This window comes from Balaenoptera acutorostrata, chromosome X (assembly GCF_949987535.1).
Source record: "Balaenoptera acutorostrata chromosome X, mBalAcu1.1, whole genome shotgun sequence".
Taxonomy (NCBI): Eukaryota; Metazoa; Chordata; class Mammalia; order Artiodactyla; family Balaenopteridae; genus Balaenoptera; species Balaenoptera acutorostrata.
In genome coordinates this window covers 5,561,011-5,579,289 of record NC_080085.1, presented here as the reverse complement: position 1 = coordinate 5,579,289, position 18,279 = coordinate 5,561,011, and the positions used below count along the sequence as shown (strand labels likewise).

Below are 18,279 nucleotides of genomic sequence, written 5' to 3'. Positions count from 1 at the left end.
TGCTATCACCAAATTCCAAGTCATTTAGATTTTCCCCTGGTTTTGCATTTGCATTTAGGTTTATGACACATTTGAGCTGATTTTTTAAAGGGTGTAAGGTCTGTGTCTAGATTCATTTTTTTACATGTGGATGTCCAATTAGTTGTTCCAGCACCATCTTTTTGCTGAAAGACTATCTTTGTCCCATTGTGGTTGGTTCCTTTACTCCTTTTTCAAAGATCAGTTGACTATATTTGTGAAGGTCTATTTCTCAGCTCTCTGTTCTGTTTCATACATTTGTCTGTTCTTTTGCCAATACCACACTGTCTTGATCATGAAGTATCTTTTAATTCAGTTGCTTACGTATATATTGGCTATTTCCCCAGTCTTTGTTTTCTTCAAGACTGCATCAAGGGACTTCCCTGGTGGTCCAGTGGTTAAGACTCCACGCTCCCAATGCAGGGGGCCTGGGTTCGATCCCTAGTGAGAGAACTAGATCCCACATGCTGCAACTAAAAGATCCCACGTGCTGCAACTAAAGATCCTGCACGAGGCAACAAAAATCCCGCATGCCGCAACTAAGACCTGGCACAGCCAAATACATAAATAAAAAATATTAAAAAAAAAAGAAAGCATCGATAAATAAATATTTTTAAATGAATAATTTGGAGGTTGGGTTAAAGAGGAAAGCAAAATATCAATTGCATTCATTCACTCATCTCCTTTAGAAGCATGATGTGACTGGAACACGATGGGCAAGCAGGACAGTGGGAATTGGTGATGTCTTTGATCAGAAACGGCTACATATTGATGCACATGGGATTTGGTCAAAGGTGAAGTTAGGGGCAAGTTCATACTCATAAGCAAACATACAGAAAATCAAAAATATATTCACTATTCTTTCAGCTTAATTAGTTACAAAAAAGAAACATGAACAAAACAGAAAAAGCACAGTGAACTAAATATAGATAAACGTGGGAACTAATGAGTTCCGGGAAATGTAAACCTAAAAAAGAAAAAATAATTTGCAAATTAACAGAAACATGACATTGGAAGATGTAACATTTTCTGCTCGTGACAGATTAAAAGGCAAAAATAAACAAGGAAAATGTGAATAATTAATAAAATTTAATTAATTACTGTATATGAAACTGTGTGGCTCTAAATCTATTTATTAAATAACCAATTTTTCACAGTTTAATTCATCTAATGCCGAATTATTGAAAACCAGTTAGTTCTTCTAAGGCAATTTACCGCCTTTGAATATATTCAATTCACCAAATTTTCCAAAATCATTTTTAAAGAAAATTCATCTTAAATATATTAAATGAATTTGAATCAAATTTTCCTATTTCTTCTCAACCAGGTAGTTTATGTGCACCAGAAAATAGTAAAAACATGATTTTAGTGACTATTTTCTTAAAACTAGTAGTAATGTAGATGCACAGAAGAAAAATCATTACTTTAGGGCCTAATTCTTTCAAAGAATCTGGGTTGGAGAGAGCTACATGGACTCACTTTTCATGGGTATATTCTTACTCAATATTCCTGAAGAATAGATGTTTAAACTCCCGGCGTTCAAATGAGCTCATATTGAAACGACAGGATTTCTTTCACCTATGAAATTGTGGTATTATAATGTCAAGTATTGTTATCATATCAACTATTGAATTTTCAGAAGGGTTATCAATTTAAAACCCTTTCAGGCCTTTTATTGACCAATTGGACTTCTAGAAAATGCAAAGATGGTCAGATAAATACTTAAAGTGCCTACTGAGGCATTTAGAAATAATTTGTTCATAATAATAAGGATCGAAGCAAGCTAAGGTATAACAGGCGATGCTTGTAAAACAACCATTGACACCGATGCCTATTTCCTAAGGTAGAAACTGCTCAACAACACGATCTCCACATCATCCCTGTGGGGTAGGTGTGACTATCTCTGTCTTCCACAGAAAATACTTGGGGAGGGGGGAGCCTTTCAGAGTGGATAAGAAATGTGCTTCTTGTTACAAAGCACAGGGACAGGCTGAGAATTTGAATTCCAGGCTCCCTAACCCCATCACTTTCTCCACTATTGAACTGAGAAGAAGCAAACAGAGCAGGTGATTAAAACAGTACATATATACTCTGAGGTTAATTTAAATACATGTAGGTGGATGGCGTCTGCACATAAACACACAGGAAAACATCTTTGCAGAGAGCTATCAAATGTCACACAGGTACTCTCTAATAACTGCTTGTCCCTCCTTGTTCCTACATGTACAGTCTAATTTTACTAAATAAAAAAGGAATAAGGTATCCATACAAATAATATTAGCAAGTATGCTACACCTCTATTTAAGTAAAATAAAACTGTAAGCTTCTTGAAACCACAGCCCTGCTTTGACATTTCACAGAGAATGGCTCTGGTATATTAACCAGACCACACTGTTGACTAAGTAGATAACAACATAGTTAAATTTGCTCCAAATCTAAGTCACAAATGAATGTGTCTAAAAGTTTAAAACACAGAATTGAATACTTAAGACTTAAGTAAGTGGTCAGTTTTGTGTTAGGAAAAAAATATATCTATAAATAAATGATTTGAACTGAAAAAAATTTTGTCTAATTTGTCTACTAGACAGATGTTATAAATAATTTTTTAAATTTCATAAAATAGAAGAAGAAAACTGAATGATTATAAATAAGCCCAGGAAATTATTCTTTGAATCAATCAGTAAAATAGACAAAACTCGGGCCTTCCCTGGTGGTCCAGTGGTAAAGAATCCGCCTTCCAACGCAGGGGACGTGGGTTTGATCCCTGTTCGGGGAACTAAGATCCCACATACCGCGGGGGGCAACTAAGCCCGTGCACCACAACTACTGAGCTCACGCGCCTCAGTGAGAGAGCCTGCGTGCTGCAAACTACAGAACTCACATGCCCTGGTGCCCATGCGCCACAACGAGAGAGCCCATGCGCCCTAAACCCGCGCGCCACAACTAGAGAGAGAAAACCCGCATGCCACAACTAAAGAGCTGCCCACGTGCTGCAGGGAACAGCCCACGCTCCGCAATGAAAGGTCCCGCGTGCTTCAATGAAGATCCCCGCGTGCCACAACTAACACATGGTGCAGCCAAAAATAAAATTCAATCAATAAATAAATAAATAATGTTAAAAAAAAATACTTTTTAAAAAAATAGACAACTTTGCAAAATTTGATGAAAAGGCGTGAAAAAAAGCAGAAAAAGAAATCAATACAATTAGGCATGAGGAACTGAATATGGCAGGTACAGAGAAGAGATGAAAGATTTATAAGGCACTACCACGTACAAATCCCTACAGATAAACTGTAAAATTTTAGAGAAGGGACAATATCCTTGAAAAATATAAATGGCCAAAATTAAATCAAGAATTTTAGAAGAAGCTGGAAATCTGTATAAAGCAATAACAGTAAAAAAAGAAAAAAAAAAAAGGAAATAAAGTCACAAACAAAAAAAGAAAAGAAATGATAGTCAAGGCTCTGGGGTCACATAGATTTACTGATGAGTTTTTGAGTTTATTCAGCTCAAACAATAAAATCAATCCCATGCATACATGTACACACACACACACACACACACACACACACACACACACACACAGGATGGGGAATCCATTATGTTATCAGATGTTTGCTTAACTCTGATGGGAAAATCTGATGACTATAGTGAAAAGAAGCATAGTTCAAAGCAGTACATTCAACTCTTAAAAACTTCCTTTTACATCTTTTTTCAGAAAACTAAAATGTAGAACAGCTACAAATGGAGTGCAAATCTGAGAACTTAGAAATCACCTAGACATCTTGATAAAGTGCAGATTCTGGTTTGTTCAGTGCAGGAGAGGCTGGTGATACACGCATAACCCCCGGGTCACACTGATGCTGCTGGCGTGCAGACCACACTCTGACTGGCAGGGATCTAGAGGATCCCACCTTCTCCTCTCTCCTCCAGGGATCTAGAGGATCCCACCTTCTCCTCTCTCCTCCAGGGATCTAGAGGATCCCACCTTCTCCTCTCTCCTCCAGGGATCTAGAGGATCCCACCTTCTCCTCTCTCCTCCAGGCTCCAGTAGTCCAATCCCTTCTCCCCATCCTTGGTCTCAGTTCATGACCTTCCTACGTCGGGGGGAAAATCCGCGCCATCAGTAGAGAGACTCCTCAAGCTCTGCCTTCCAGGCTACCCACTTACCATCCTTCAAGCCCACAGCACCCACCGTCCCCTCTCATGACCTCAGACCACCCATGCTCCCAGGACTGAAAACACACCAGAATGGACTTCTATATCACCCCCACGATTCTCCCTCTCTTTCTGTGGTTATCCATGTGCATGCTGAACTAGAGCCCTCCAATTCAGAAGTGGGCTATGACTCTCCTAGCATAACCCTGCACCCCGCTAAAAGGGAAAACACAAATCTCTTTCTATGCCCACCTTCTCTTTCAGGAACTGCCCCAAAGCTCTCTCCTTGACATTAAGGCATCTTGGAGGAAAAATGATTTATTTTGTCACCTTCCGATTAATTCTCTTTTTCATGTTTCTCTTAAACCAGGATTGCTTCACACCTCTCCAGCGACACTGGAGTTTCTGAGGTCACCAGTGACCTCCGTGCTGCTGTAGGCAATGCCAAACTCAGTCCTCCGTGGACTGGACCCACCAGCATCATTTGATACAAGCATCACTTTCCCTACCTTGGAAAGCTTTCCTCAAGTGCCTACCTTGGCCACTTGCTCTCTGCTCTTTTCCTCCCTCCCTCACTGGGTGTTTCTCCCCAGGCTCCTTCGTCTCTTTTCCTTACCTTCACAACCTTGAAACGTTGCGGTGGTCCAGTCTTAGTCTATGAATATTTATTCTTTCCTATCTACATGTACTCCCTCCAGGATCTCAGCTAGCCTGATGGCTTGAAACCTTACCTGTCTGCCGATAATACGTCTATCTTCAGGTTGTATCTCTCCCCTGAAAGCTAGATTCATGCATTCAACTCTCTATTAGTAGTTTTACATGGATGCCTAACACTCATCTCCATCTTTTTTTTCCAGCTTTATCGAGACATAATTGCCGTATAACATACTGTAAGTTTAAGTTGTACAGGGTGATGATTTGATACACACACATAGAGTGAAATGATGACCACAGTAGGGTTAGTTAATGCCTCCATCACCTCACATAATTACCATTTCCTTTTTATGGTGCGAACACTTAAGATGTACCCTCTTAACGGCTTCCAAGGACATAATACGGAATTGGTAACGACAGTCACCACACTGTACGCAGACCTCAGAACTTCTACTCATCTTCGTAACCAGGCAGTCTGTACCCTTTGACCGTCATGTCTCCATTTCCCCAATGCCCCAAAGCCCGAGCAACCACCATTCTATTCTCTGTTTCTGTGAGTTCCGCCTTTTAAGATTCCACATAACAGCATTTCTTTCTCTGTCTGACTTCTTTCACGTAGCAGAATGCCCTCAAGTTTCATCCATGTTGTCACAAATGGCTTATTCAGCCATGAGGAAGAAGAAACGACTCATCCTAATCTCAACATGTCAAAAGCTAATGTCGGGAATTCCCTGGTGGCACAGTGGTTAAGAATCCGCCTGCCAATGCAGGGGACACGGGTTCGAGCCCTGGTCTGGGAAGATCCCACATGCCACAGAGCAACTAAGTCCGTGCGCCACAACTACTGAGCCTGCGATCTAGAGCCTGCACGCCACGGCTGCTGAAGCCCACGTGCCACAACTACTGAAGCCCACGTGCCTAGAGCCTGTGCTCCGCAACAAGAGAAGCCACCGCGATGAGAAGCCCACGCACCTCAACGAAGAGTAGCCCCTGCTCGCCACAACTAGAGAAAAGCCCGTACGCAGCAGTGAAGACCCAACGCAGCCAAAAATAAATAAGTTAATTAATTTTAAAAAAAAAGCTAATGTCCTCATCACTTCACCCACGCCATAATCCCGCCCCCCCCCCACCAACACACACATACACGGAAAAAGGAAAAAGAAAAGGTCTTTGCTTCCCTTGCACTCTTCTCCACCTTTGTTTCTGTCAACTCTGCTCAGACCAAGACTCAGGAACTATCTGTGAGCTCTTTCTTTTCTTCATAGCCACCCATGCATTGCTTTCTGAAGCCCTATAGCATCCATCTTCCAAGGACACAAAGCATCTGCTTCCTTCCCCACCCTCTCTAGAGCATCACCATTGCCCTCCTGGGGGACAGCAGTCACAGGCTAATTGGATTCCTCCTTCCAAACTTTCCCTCCTACAGATGACCACCAACACAGCAGGCAGAGACCTACAGAACAGATGATGCCAGCCTGTGGCTCAAACTTCCCGTGGTTCACCATGTTCCTGCCAGTAAACATCAGTGTCTTACAAAGTGCTGCTAGGCCCTACGTGACCCCCTTCCGTGACTTCTCGCCACTCTTCTCCTCTTGCTCATTCCACCCATGGCAAGGGGCCACATAAGCCCTGAGCTGACCCTTGGACACTCCAGTCACCCTTCCAAGGCATGGACGATGCCTGCTTCTCAGAATGCTCTTCCCTGGAAAGCCACATGGCTGCTTCTTCACCACCTTCTAGGCTGTCTGAAATGTGACCTTCTCCATGGTCCAGTAAAATAGGCAGTGACACTTTCCACCAAGTATTTCTCAGTATTCTGAATTTACAGTAAGAAAACTGAAAGTGGTGTTAGCAGTATCAAGTACATCTTTTCTTAATGGAGACACATTTTGTTAGATATTTAGACAAAATGTGTTGGAGTAGTGCTTCTCAAACTTAAATGTGCATATGAAACACATGGGGATCTTGTTAAGCTGGAAATTCAGATTCAGCAGCTCTGGAGAGAGGACCGAGGATCTGCCTTTCTAACAGGCTCCCAGGGGATATCCAGAACACAACTGGGCTACGATTTGAGCCGAGGGTCCTGAGAGGGTTTTTTTTTTAACCTTTAGAAATGTGAAGACATACCGAAATGTGAAAAGGAAAAAAAGAAATTATTTTGTTTTTAATTTATCACTATCAACATGTTGGTATATTTGAGTTTTCTTCATCTATAGAGGCTGCATTTCTCTTCACTACATTAATTCATTTTAAAAAATTAATGAGCACATACTATGCAACACACAATCAGTGTATTGGGTGCTGAGTATGTAAAAATAACTGGAGACTCAGCCCCCCTGGTCAGTGCATTTGCAATGATGTGCATGAAAGACAGGATGGGTAGGGGGAGAACAATTCAGTTTCCATTGCTAAGATGGGACAAGCACAGAACTCCACGTAAACATGCACAGTTTTATCACCACTCAACACGCCCTACCACACATTAAAAAGCCAGACAAGTTTAACAGCAGCTCACAATCAACTCAAAGAACTTTGCACATAATTCCCCTGTAACATTCAGAAACGATTTCTGTAACTGATATTCCATCTGTATAATGCATAATTATACGGCGAGGACAGAGAAAGTGTAAAACACCAATGATATCTCAAGAAAAGTATTTCAGGAAGTTCAGGCTGAGTGAACACGTACATCTTGTGGTATTTTGTTTGATTTCCATTATAGAAACAATTTTATTCTGTGGATAGACACAATTACCTCAAGTATGACAACTATCTCATTAAAATGGCATCATATTTTAGCATAAAATGGCATGTTTTGAGAATTGATAAAGGAGCTAATTCATTTCTGTCTTTGTAAAAACAGTCTCTGAACAATGGTTTGTGTCACTGTGGAGTTTTTTTTTTTTAATGTTTTGTTTCCAGACACTGCAGACAGTAGTGCCCGGGCAGATATTACATGTACAAGAAGAATCACGACCCCTCTCTCCTTACACTATATGGAGGCTAGGCATTTGTCCACTAACCTCCTTGCCATATATTCACTCACTCTTTATTCATTGACTGCACTTCTGTTAAGAGTCTGGTACTGTGCTGCGCTGACCTTGGGAACAGAAAGATGATGTAGGCTCCTTCTCTACCTTTGAGGTTCTCAGTTCAGAAAGGAAAACATGTAAATGGTTAAGTATTACTTCCTCAGGGGAAGGGAGAGAGAATGGAACTACATAGTATTCTGGGCAGAGAAGGCAGGAAGGGATTGACTGGTCTTGAAGGGTTAAAAACTTACCAAATGCATTGTAAATTTTTCATTCTCTTGGGGTGAGTCAAGGAACTTAATGAAGGTGCACGGTGTGACAAAGCTTGGGGACAGTTTCAACACGGCCAAGGTGGAGACAAGGGAGAGGATGGAACAAAGGTAATCTGAAAAAAGAGTGAGGCCAATAGAAATAAAAACAAAAATAAACAAATGGGACCTAATCAAACTTACAAGGTTTTGCACAGCAAAGAAAACCATAAAACAAACAAACAAACAAACAAAAAACCCAAAAAGACAACCTACGGAATGGGAGAAAATATTTGCAAATGATGCGACCAATAAGAGCTTAATCTCCAAAATATACAAACAGCACATGCAACTCAACAAAAAAAACCCCAAACAACCCAATCAAAAAACGTGCAGAAGACCTTAATAGACATTTCTCCAAAGAAGACATATAGATGGTCAACAGGCACATGAAAAGATGCTCAATGTTGCTAATTATTAGAGAAATGCAAATCAAAACTACAGTGAGGTATCACCTCACACCAGTCACAATGGCCATCATCAAAAAGCCCTACAAATAACAAATGCTGGAGAGGGTGTGGAGAAAAGGGAACCCTCCTACACTGTTGGTGGGAATGTACATTGGTGCAGCCACTATGGTACATATATACGATGGAACATTACTCAACCATAAAAAAGAATGAAATAATGCCATCTGCAGCAACATGGACCTAGAGATGATCATACTAAGTGAAGTAAGTCAGAAAGAGAAAGACAAATATCATATGATATCACTTATATGTGGAATCTAAAATATGACACAAATGACCTTATCTACAAAACAGAAACAGACTCACAGACGTAGAGAACAGATTGTTGGTTGCCAAGGGGGAGGGTGGGGAGGGGAGGGATGGAGTGGGAGTTTGGGGTTGGTAGATGCAGACTATTACAGTTAGAATGGATAAACAACAAGGTCCTACTGTAGAGCACAGGGAACTGTATCCAATCTCCTGGGATAAACCATAATGGGAAAGAATTTTTAAAAAAAGAATGTCTCTGTGTATAACTGAGTCACTTTGCTGTACAGCAGAGACTGCCACAGCATTGTAAATCAACCAGACTTCAATTAAAAAAAAAAAAGCGAGGCCAGAGTTTGACAGACTTTGTTCCCCAGTAGAGAACTTTAGAACAAGGGGACACAGCTTTGCTGAATGGCACCAAAATTTAGAAGGGACGAAATTTTAAAAGGTTATGCAAATTAAACTGTTTCATTTACATAGGACAATGCATGTACTCCTTTGGCAGTACGGAAAAAAAAGTTGAGATTGGTTCATACTTCACAGAAGAGTTAGTAAGATAAAAACACCATTACGTGATGCCCCAAAGTGATTATACCCTCCTGTGAGTCATTTCATAAATTGAGGATGGTTTGGGTGCTTGTGGTAGAAAAGCCAGTCAGGAGTTGGAAATTGAGGGTGTTTCTGGAAAGTGGGAATGTCTCAATCTTTTTATTTTATAAAACTGTTTAGTGTAAACGTGTACTACATTTATGCATATATTTAATAAAACTGTCCTGCTTTCACTATGATGAAAACGATTCTGTTTTAAAGTCCACCATGAGAAAACAAAAGCTGTCAGGTGATATTTTAGTGTGTCACTGTCCAGATGCACTGGCTAGCTCAGGACAACCAAATAGCCTAAGTTTTAACAAGACAAATACACGAAAAACAAACAAAAAGGAGATAAAAACAGAACTCAGAGGAAAGGGAAATTTACTCTTAAAGAAACCTATCTCTACTATTTTTTCTTTTATCTTCTAAAGTTGGATGCTTTGTGCTTTAATGTTGAGTCTTTCTTCTTTAAAAAAAAAATATGACAGAGCTAAGTGAACATTATGGTACGAAATATTAAAATGACATATTTGTGTTTATGGACAAAGGTGAGGAATATCTACTAAAATAAAATCAGCATGAAGATAAGATGCACTGGATTATCAAATGAGATGCACTCTGAAATCTTACCTAGTATCAAACTTCACTAATAATGCCACACGGGCAAAGCAGGTTTCGGATCATTAACACTTGTAGAATCCTTTTTTGTTTCAATTGACACTCTCTGATCCAGGTTTAACATACAAGGTCTCTAAGCGAGGCTTGTGAAATTGTGGAAGCATATCCTCTATACAGAAGGGAGCCACTACTTTCATCAACCACCTCTTTTATACTCAGGTATTTCTGTCACTTATGTAACATCATCTGGGGGGCCATGTCCCTAAACTCATAAACAATACCAGGTAGACCAGTTACATTCTGCTAAAAGTGGAAGGATATAGACTCTACCATAAGGAACTACCGTTTCAGTGTTTGCCAAGAGGTCTGACATTGACAAGCTCACAGGGAGTACTGCCCTGGTCACCTTTCATTCTTTTCCTCAGTGTCCCCAGTAAAAAAAGACAACGGATTCCCAGACTGCCGCTAACCCTTTCTTTTCCATGTGTGTTAAGATTATGGCATTTTTTTCCTGCACTATTTAAATTTTATTTTTTTTTTAATTTGCAAACATTAAAAAATACAGAATGAGGGACTTCGCTGGTGGTCCAGTGGTGAAGACTCCATGCTCCCAATGCAGGGGGCCTGGGTTTGATCCCTGGTCAGGGAACTGGATCCCGCGAGCCACAACTAAAGATCCTGCATGCCGCAACTAAGACCCGGCACAGCCAAATAAATAAACAAATAAATAAATATTTTTAAAAAAAATACAGAATGAGCCAAGATATGTGTTCAGATAACTTTAGGAAGTTGAATGAGCTAATATGCGTATTTTAAGACAAGACAAGAAAGCAACAGTAGAAGTTTCCTGTGGACTTCTTAGTAGGGAATGGGCACTTGTCTAACACAAAAAGTGGCAGGTAGTTCTGTACATATCCTATTTGTTCATATCTCTACTGCCGGAAGGTCTAGAAATGTCTATATGGCCTTCAAATTTCTTCATGTAAGCATTGGTGATGAAATAATTTCTGATTCTGGGTAAGGCTTTTCACTTTAATAGTTGTTGCAATTTCTTTTCAGTTGTTACTTAGAGAATTTATTCGCCAAACAGTCCACACATGTTTCAGGTTATTATTCCTACAGAGCGTTCTTGTTTGGCTACACCAGAAGAAACCCACTACAAAAGTTTCATGCATTGGGAAATAGTATTCTCGCAAACGGTTCCTCTTCCTGCAATCAAACTGGATATGGGGCCAATGAATCACCAGACTTCTGACCTAGGAAAAGTTGTATAAATCAATGGTACTCTGTAAATAATATATGAGACTGGATACTCAATAAGTTTTACATTGAGGTCTGGGAGGAGGGGGCCCTGGGTCAGGCAGAGTAGAGATTAATGAGGTTGTTTATATTTCCTGCTCTGTGGGTAAATAACTCAATATTTGCCAAGGAAGTCACTGATGGAAACAGTAGACCTTGCATTTACGTGTTAGGTATTTTGAGACCATAGTCAATAGAAATTAATTAAGTGCTACAATATCTATGATTAAATATGTCTTTAGGGAAAACTAGAAAAGTCACTAAAAAGGAAATGGAAGAAAAAGGAAGCAAATTCTAAGCAGCAGTAGCATAAATAATGATGAACTAAGTTGTAAATAGTAGCTGAAACAACAATGCACTAAGTTGTACACACAGCTCATTCAAGGCATGTCAAGAACAGCCCTGTCTTCCATATATTTTTCACATTCTTGTGTCATTCAATCAGTATTTGTTGGGGCGTGTTCCCATAAGGAACGATACCCAAGTCCTCAAGTAGGAGAGTGAGTTTGTCAAAGGAAGGCCCAAGGCTGGTGGGACAGAGGTCTTGGAAGGGGAAGGGGGCAGTTAACCAGAGAGAGTGGTGGAGGAGTGGGGAAAGGATGGTAGTGTGGCGAAGCCAGTCCTGTCTGGGATGCCAAGAGCATGGGAGAAACAGACACATTTTTAAAAAGCTATTGCAGGATTGTGTGACGAATGTCTGAATCTAAGTCCATGTGCATTCACCCAGAGGGCCCAAAGTCAATTACAGGTACAAGCCAAGTTTTCTGAAGAGCATCACATCTGTGATGAAGCAGGGATTTGAAAAGGACTAGATGAAGTGCATCACAGAAAAATAAAAGAGGTTCCATCTTGGGGAAGCTGATGTTGAATTAAGACTTGAAATAGGAGTTGGCATGAGACATGTAAAGATGCAGAGAGAATAGGGAGGAGTGAGTGAAGATGAGACAAAAGATGTCCAGACAGAGGAAAGAACATGCTCAAAGGTCTCGCCCTGTAGGGTAAAGACTGGCTTTAAATGAATACGACCTTAGGCTCTCCATGAACTAGACCCTGCTGGGCCGTCAGCATCATCGAGCATAATCTCTCATCACCCACCCACCTGCGCAGTCTAAGCTTCAGCCATACCGCCCTTCCTCACTCTACTATAGATCCAAGAGTAGGAACTTAGCAGCTGCTTGGTTATGGGCCACGAGGGAGGGGATTCAGTGGAATCCCCACATGGCCCTGGAAGGCCGTCAATCGCTACAGCTATTTTGAAGGGCAATTTGCCTTCCACTCTGCTAAGTGCTTTACAGATATTTTTTGAAGTCTTATTGTCTCTGTCCCACAGAGGATGGAATGGTAGCCTAGAGAGGTAAAGGGATGGACTTAAAGCCCCATGTCAGAGCTTGCTCCTGAACCCACATCTGCCTGGCTCCAAGCTCTTCTTCTTACCATTGCAGCTCCCTCCCACCAAAGCCGAGATACAAATACGAGTCACACAGTGTTAGGGTGCTTGAGTTTTGCTTATATAAAAATGGAACTTTCTTATAATGCAAGAACTAGGCACCTGAATGCACATCTATTTTAGAAACAGCTATTGTATACCAAAATTGTATAAAATATCATTGTTGGTATTCCTCTAAGAAATGACAACGTTATGGGGAAATGAATATTGCCATGGCATTCTGATTCCTTTAAAATAATGCTTTGTATTATTAAAATGTGTTCTGTAGACTGAATGTTTGTGTCCCAACCCCCTGCCAGCTCCAGATGTTGACATCCTAACCCGCCATGTGTTGGGATTAGGAGGTGGGAGCTTTTGGAGGTGATGAGATCATGAGGGTGGAGCCCTCAAGAATGGGATCAGTGCCCTTAGAAAAGAGACCCCAGAGAGAAGACACAGTGAGTGAGAAGATTATGAACTGGGAAGTGGGTTCTCACCAGACACTGGATCTGCTGACACTGTAATCTTGGACCTCCAGGCTTCCAGACATCTGAGAAATAAATGTCTGTTGCTTATAAGCCACCCAGGCAAATGGTATTCTTTCGTAACAGCCCAAATGAACTAAGACAAGGGGTTTGGGTTTTTCATGGATTAGGATACAAACCACCTGTGAAGAAGTTTAGACCAACACTGGGCTTATGTTCCAAATGGATTTAGTTTCTATCCACTTCTAAATCCACAATGGAAAAGAAAGGCACAAATTCCAGACAATGAAGCTAAACTGGTTAGTTACCCCAGTATTCAGCCTGTGAAAAATGTATTTTTACTTTTGTAAGATTTGTTTCTTAATCTTTATAAATTAATGTACCCCAATTTAAAGATGCACAAGAAACAGTACAAACAAAAGAGGACACTGATAAAAAAAAGGCAGTTGGAAAACACAGGAAGAGAATGAATTTAGCTAAAAGTGGGCTGTTGATGTAGTTAGAATCTGGTTAAACAGCGAAAGTGAAATGTCAAACTAAAAATAATTAGCAAACCTACACATTAACTGAGACAGTGAGTTAACCACACAACGCATTGCATACAACTCAGATTAAGTATGCTGTGCTGGTAGGCTGGGAAGAAGTACCAAAATATAACAAAGTAATAAATTTATAATACTAGCTCCAAATCATAGAAGGTTACCTCTAAGGATTTTAATTTTGGAGGAAAAGTGAAGGAGAAAGGCACATTATTAGATTCAGTGATTATTTCATACCACAATCTTTGAAATTCTGTCTGAAACACAGGATATTACTATTCAAAATTGTTTTCAAAATATTCATTTCTCTTACTGAGTAAATGTATTTGTCTACTTTAAGAAATTGGACAATTATTTATTTACCTAGGGAGTCAAATGAAGGCAATATTGGATTCACATACAATAAAAAAAACAATAAAACAATTACAGAATATCATCTTCATGTTTAGTTATCTTTAAACCTTCCAGATGGTGCAATCACTATGAGTGCTGCAGTAATATCATAACTGCATGTGATAAAAATAGAAATGCACATGAACTATCATCCTAACATTCTAACCTTCTGGTAAATCTACCTTAAAGATGTTCACCTTCAGCCTAATGATGTATTTATGTGGGTTTGAAATTCCTATGAGCATTAATGGAAGCTTTGATCATTTAATGAATCCAAGAACAGGATGTTAGGATGAGCTATTCGATGATATATTTAATTTATTCCTAAAATATATAATAATACTTACTGTGTCTATTCCAACTGGAGTAATTGGTTGCAATTAAAATAATGAGATATTCTAAATGATTCATGCAATACAAATGCAGAGTGATATGTAATTTGTAATTTCTTTATCATTTTTATGCTGATACATTTCCTCTTAATTCTAATAAGCTTTTGAGCTAATAGGAATATATTTTGTCATATGGATTATATTCTGGAGGACTTATTTCTCAACATTGCTAATGTGAAAACCATTTGACTGAACCTAAAATATAATGTAAACATGTAATTGGGAAAATAAACTTTGGAAAACTGTTGGGAACTATGTACAACTGAAGACATGCTTGTTCTGTGACCCAGCATTCCCACTCCTGGGTAAATATGCAATGCGTTTTTATGTGAGTTCACCAAAAGACACATGCAGGAATGCTTAGAGGGCCGTTCTGTAGTATTTTTAAGCTACAGACTTTTGAGAATAAAGTTAAGGCCTTGGTTGGGCACTTCATTGCCTAATTATTACTTGTGATTTAAAACAAGTTAGTTCAAACTACTAGGTAGAAAAAAAAATACAAGGATGTAGTGTACTACAAGGATGTAGTGTACAACACAGGGAATGTAAACAATATTTTATAATAACTTTAAATGGCGTATAATCTATAAAAATACTGAATCACTATACATCTGAAACTTATGTAACATTGTAAATCAACTATGCTCCAATAAAAAAGTTAGTTCATATCCTTGATAATATGACACTTAATACTAGCCAGATAATATTTATTGAATTCTGTATATACAAATAAATGTATTGATTGCCATTGTGAATACTGCTCTAATTAACTGCTGTGTATGAACTCCTTTAATCCTGAGAGCAGCTTTATGAAATATCATTGTGCCTTTTTTAAAGACCAAGAAAATGAGGTGTAAAAAGATTCTTTGTTCAACGTCAAATAAATAGAAAGTGGTAAGTGCTATGAAGAAAATAAATCAGGAAAACGTTCTGGAGACTGACTGGTAGATTTCCTTCATATTGTACGGTTAGGGCTGGCTTTTTTAGAGTGGATATATAAACTGAAACCTGAAAGTTAAGGACTCAGGCACGTGGACACACTGGGGAAGATGATTCCAGACAGAGGGAGCCCTCAGGGACGGGGTCCATAGGCAGGAACTAGCATAGCATGTCTGAGGAACCTGTAGAGCTGAAACCTCGTGCTGGAGGGATGACCTTGAAGAGGTGAGGAAAGGCAGGTCATGGAAGGCCTTTCATGCTAGTCTAGGAGTTTCGCTTCCATCAAAGTGTGATTGAAGTCCTGCAGGGTTTGGAGCAAGAGTGATAATTTATCACGCAAACTGTGGAATTTCTGGCAAACTGATACTGGATTGTGTAAGAGTGGTGACTGGGAGACCCCTAGGAAGCTCTGGTAACAACAAAGATGAAATGATGGCGGCCTGGAGAAAGCTGTCACTAGTAGAAATGAAGAAAACTGGACAGATCTGGAATACAGTTTAAAAGTAGGGTTGACAAGTCTTATTAATGGAGTCTATGAATGGATGTGGGAAGAGAGAAAGGAAGGAATCACATGTGTGAATCCAGGTTCCCATGCTGGTGACTGACCTGGAGACACTGGGGAAAAGAGAGTTGGAGTATTTCTGGGTTATGGAAGCAGTAGCTTTATTTTGGATGCGTTCCTGTTGAGTTGCCCTGTAGGCATCCAAGGGTAGAGATCAATTAGGTAGTTGGATTCAGGATTTTAGGGACGAGGTCAGAGGTAAGAATTTGGGAGTCATCATGATGTAAATGCTATGTAACATTGCCTCTGGAGACAGCACCGCCAGAGGGAAAATGGGGGCCAAAGTTGGAGCCCTGGGCAAGTCCACCGTGAGAACTCAGAGGAAGAGGAGGTGGCAAAGAACCTGACAACAATTGTGTACGTGTGTGCTACCACCAGAGATGAGAAAATGTGTTTACAACAGAAATGGTTTGATGAAAAAGAAGAAGAAAACTGAAGAATAACAGCTAAAGAATTTAAAACGCTTTAAAAAATTCTCCAGATTTAACTTAATAGCAGTCAAAATTATAACATTAAAATATATACACATCTCTATTTTGCATACCTGTTTACGTGTATGTGTGTGTGTCAAATAAAGGAATCTCCGCTATTTGAAAAACTTCTGAAAAAAATCTTTTTCACGTAGCATGAGGAGTTTAATTTGCCTGATAGTTGGTCCAAAGAGAGATCTAAGTTCTGAAATATGTGTCTCTATTTTCTTGAGCTGACAGAAAGAAGTCAAGGGCAAGGTCTTTCTTCCAACGTCACTACCATCATCTCTACACCTTCCAAGTTCATCTTTCATTGCTTCAGATCCAGAGTGCCTACCTGACAAATGATGGTACCCTATTACCTGATCCCTGCCATGTCATTAATTTAGGTTTCCCAGGTGACCATCTCAAATGAATGCCAGATGGCAACTCAGCCTGACGTCAGACGTCACAGAGAGGCCGAAACGACAACTGCCTGGCGATTATGCATCTGCTGAAGTTTAGTCAAGATCATCTAGGGCTTCCCTGGTGGCGCAGTGGTTGAGAATCTGCCTGCCAATGCAGGCGACACGGGTTCGAGCCCTGGTCTGGGAAGATCCCACATGCCGCGGAGCAACTAGGCCCGTGAGCCACAACTACTGAGCCTGCGCGTCTGGAGCCTGTGCTCCGCAACAAGAGAGGCCGCGATAGTGAGAGGCCCGCGCACCGCGATGAAGAGTGGCCCCCGCTCGCCGCAACTAGAGAAAGCCCTCGCACAGAAACGAAGACCCAACACAGCCAAAAATAAATAAATAAATAAATAAATACGCTTTCATTAAAAAAAAAAAGAAAAGATCATCTAAGTTCCCTCCTAAAACAACACCTTGGAATAAGAAAACTGTACAGATTAGCACTAGTTGTATAAGAGCAGAGTTCTTTGGGTGTGCATTCAAGCCACAGATTTAACGACTGGTATCTTCCTGATGCATGTCCAAAGCACACGTTGCTATTCTCCCTGATGAGCAGGGCAAGGGGCACTTCTGGGGGAGACAGAGCAGGACATCAAGTCAACTGTGTGCAGGATAGTCAGGTTTATAGCAGTGTTCACTGGCTTCTGACTCTACCAAATGTCCTGTCTACATTGACGGTGGCTGGTATCATTCCAGGGCTAAGTTCTGTTGTGGCCTTTCTGTACCTCCCGGCTAAATAACGGGAGCTTGCTGGGGAGACAGGGGTCATGCTGGGCCCTGGGACGTGTTAAAAGGAAGCCTTAGTCCCTAATCTTGACTCTTAGATGAGCATGCAGTGTCCTGCCCTCCATTACTGAGAGCAAGGGCAGAATCTCACGTCTGATCCCCAGTGTCACATCAGTCAGAAAACACTGACTCTCCCATACTTGGGGCAGTACTTCTTTTTCCTCAGCAGGTTTTGATTCCTATGTCATGCTTTTCAGAAACTTTGCAGTTTCGGCATTGTCATACATGGTTGATTTTACAAAATCACAAGTCAGATCATATTTAACTGTATTTTAGAAATCCTGAAAGGCAAAGAAGAAAGTAAAAGTAACCTATGATGTCTTTACCAGAGATACTTATTAATATCTCTCAAGATTCTGAATGTTTTTCCTTCCCTCCTCCTGCCCATCTTCCTCCCTCTTCCATCTCTCTCTGTTTCTGTCTCTGTCAGATGTGAACGGG

The 18,279-nt window shown here is 40.3% G+C and overlaps 1 protein-coding gene across 8 annotated transcripts in view; it reads left to right on the top strand.

Annotated features, from left to right (window-relative positions):
- PNPLA4 (patatin like phospholipase domain containing 4) overlaps positions 1-18,279 on the top strand; it is a 124,162-nt gene that overhangs the window by 83,470 nt on the left and 22,413 nt on the right. Inside the window, exon 7 of one of the 8 annotated variants that reach the window (XM_057537949.1) lies at positions 16,993-17,033. The exons of 3 other annotated variants lie outside the window; for them this stretch is intronic. In XM_057537949.1, coding sequence (XP_057393932.1) covers positions 16,993-17,018 — 26 coding nt within the window. In that variant the 3' untranslated portion in view covers positions 17,019-17,033. Of the gene's footprint in view, positions 1-5,449; positions 5,907-16,992; positions 17,034-18,279 lie in introns of those variants that run through there. 4 more of the 8 variants (XM_007174245.2, XM_007174243.2, XM_007174254.2 and 1 more) reach the window with 4 other exon arrangements.